This window comes from Epinephelus moara, chromosome 7 (assembly GCF_006386435.1).
Source record: "Epinephelus moara isolate mb chromosome 7, YSFRI_EMoa_1.0, whole genome shotgun sequence".
Classification (NCBI taxonomy): Eukaryota; Metazoa; Chordata; class Actinopteri; order Perciformes; family Serranidae; genus Epinephelus; species Epinephelus moara.
The window spans coordinates 41,579,135-41,581,456 of NC_065512.1; the positions used below are offsets into that span (position 1 = coordinate 41,579,135).

The 2,322-nt window shown below is 43.3% G+C and overlaps 1 protein-coding gene across 1 annotated transcript in view; it reads left to right on the forward strand.

The window, feature by feature from the left end:
* The window catches only part of LOC126392766 (interleukin-10 receptor subunit beta-like), a 35,322-nt gene extending 34,526 nt beyond the window's left edge, over window positions 1-796 (forward strand). The window contains exon 4 of the mRNA XM_050048381.1: window positions 498-796. Within this exon, the coding sequence (XP_049904338.1) occupies window positions 498-580 (83 nt within the window). The 3' untranslated portion in view covers window positions 581-796. The remainder of the gene's footprint in view (window positions 1-497) is intronic.
* The last annotated feature ends 1,526 nt before the right edge of the window (window positions 797-2,322 follow it).

The following is a 2,322-nucleotide window of genomic DNA, read 5'->3' on the forward strand; positions in this document are numbered from 1 at the left end:
GGGTTGTTCTTGTTTTCTTCTATTAATGCTGAGTAATAGTTTGCTCTGGCATTGCGGAGGCCCCTCTTATAAGTTTTGAGACTGTCTGTCCAGATTAAACGAGATTCTTCCAGTTTGGTCAACCTCAACCTTAACATCTTCATCTCTGCTACCTCCAGCTCTGCCTCCTGTCTTTTCCTCAGTGCCACTGTCTCTAAACCAAACAACATCGCTGGTCTCACCACCATCTTGTACACCTTTCCTTTTAATCTTGCTGGTACTCTTTCATCACACATCACACCTGGCACTTTTCTCCACCCGTTCCAACCTGCTTGCACACGTTTCTTCACCTCTTTTCCACACTCTCTGTTGCTCTGGGCTGCTGACCTTAAGTACTTAAAATCCTCCACCTTCTTTATTTCTACTCCCTGTAACCTCACCGTTCCACTTGGGTCCTTCTCATTCACACACATGTATTCTGTCTTGCTACGACTAACTTTCATTCCTCTCCTTTCCAGGGCATACCTCCACCTCTCTAGATTTTCCTCCACCTGCTCCCTGCTCTCACTACAGATCACGATGTCATCTGCAAACATCATAGTCCATGGAGATTCCTGTCTAACCTCATCTGTCAACCTGTCCATTACCTGAGCAAACAAGAAGGGGCTCAGAGCTGATCCTTGATTTTTTGGGGGGGGAGTTTTTCCTTATCCGCTGCGAGGGTCCTAAGGACAGAGAGATGCCGTATGCTGTAAAGCCCTCTGAGGCAAATTGTGATTTGTAATATTGGGCTTTATAAATAAAATTGATTGAATTGATTGATTGATTAACAATAAACTGATAAACAAGATTATAAAAAGTGGGACCAAGACAAAAGACCAAAAAAAACACCCAAAAAAGACAAAAACAAATATGAAAGAATACATCATCATTTGAAACTAGTGGGTGTGCAGTAAACAATGTGCGTGTGGTCAAGGTAATGGGTGTGTGGGCTTGGTGTGGGGGGGTGGGATGAAGGACATAGGACATCCTGTATATGTATTTAGGTATTCCTCCTCCTTTTTTTCCCAACTTATAGAAAGAGAGTAAAGAAAGGAAAAAGTACAAAATAAATAAATGAAGGGAAATGGAGAAGACGATGAGAGGAGATAAGATGAGAGATATCATTTCTGTGTGTGTGTGTGTGTGTGTGTGTGTGTGTGTGTGTGTGTGTGTGTGTGTGTGTGTGTGTGGTGCTGGTGGTGGGGGGAAGGCCCAAAGCACGTTATGGCAGTAGCTTGACAAAGGGGAACCAGAGATACCAGATAGGTGGTTTGCCCATCCAATTCAGCACTCTTGATTTCTTTTTTTAGGGCCCGAGCGACGACGAAGTCATCCGTGAGGACCCTATTGTAATTGCGCTGTTTATTATTATTTATTATTAGGGCGCGAGCAGGTCACAGACCTGCGCGAGCAGGTCACAGACCTGCGAGGTCCCTATTGTTTTTCTCCCGATTATTTATTTATTTATTTTTCTTCCGCCCATATGATCGCATTTTTCACTGCCTGAACATACCCCAAAACTCACCAAACTTGGAATATAAGTCACACCTCGCGAAAAATTTTATAATCTATTGTCGTCCTGAATTTCCACCACCAGGTGGCGCTATTATTAAGGAAAGTGCGTTTTGGCTCATAACTCCCATATACTTTGTCGCACATTCAAAAACCTTATATCCACGCGTTCAGTGAATTGTGCTGAATCTTGTGGTATAGGCCACGCCCATTTCCGTCTACCGTTTTTTTCCACAAATTCGCAAAATGTCACAAACCTACTTTTTCGAACTCCTCCCAGGCAATTTCACCGATTGGCATGAAACTTCGCACACAGCATCTGTGGACCCTCCCGACAAAAAGTTATTAAAAGAATTACGATATTCCAAACAATACTCAAGTTATTAAATAGCAACTTCCTGCAGATTTCGTTCTAAACAGGAAGTGCTGCATATCTCCACATGGTGTATCTGAATGACATGAAACTCAGGTTACCACTTCCCCATGAGCCCCTGAGGCTCTGTGCAAAATTTCGGGTGATGACCACGAGGTGGCGCTCTTTAAAATTAAGTATTTTATATCTCAACATCGGTTGGGCGGATTAACACGAAACTTGGTGTAATTATTTTCAATGCCCTCCTGAGGATATCTGACGAAGGACTTACTGATCCGCCACTAGGTGGCGCTCTGGTGGCCGTCTAATTTAATATTTGGCACTGTGCCAACACCATAACACTCATGGAAATAAAATTGATAGGGGTGGTATAGACTGGCCCCTGTAACTCACACACCAAAAATGACCAGCAGGTG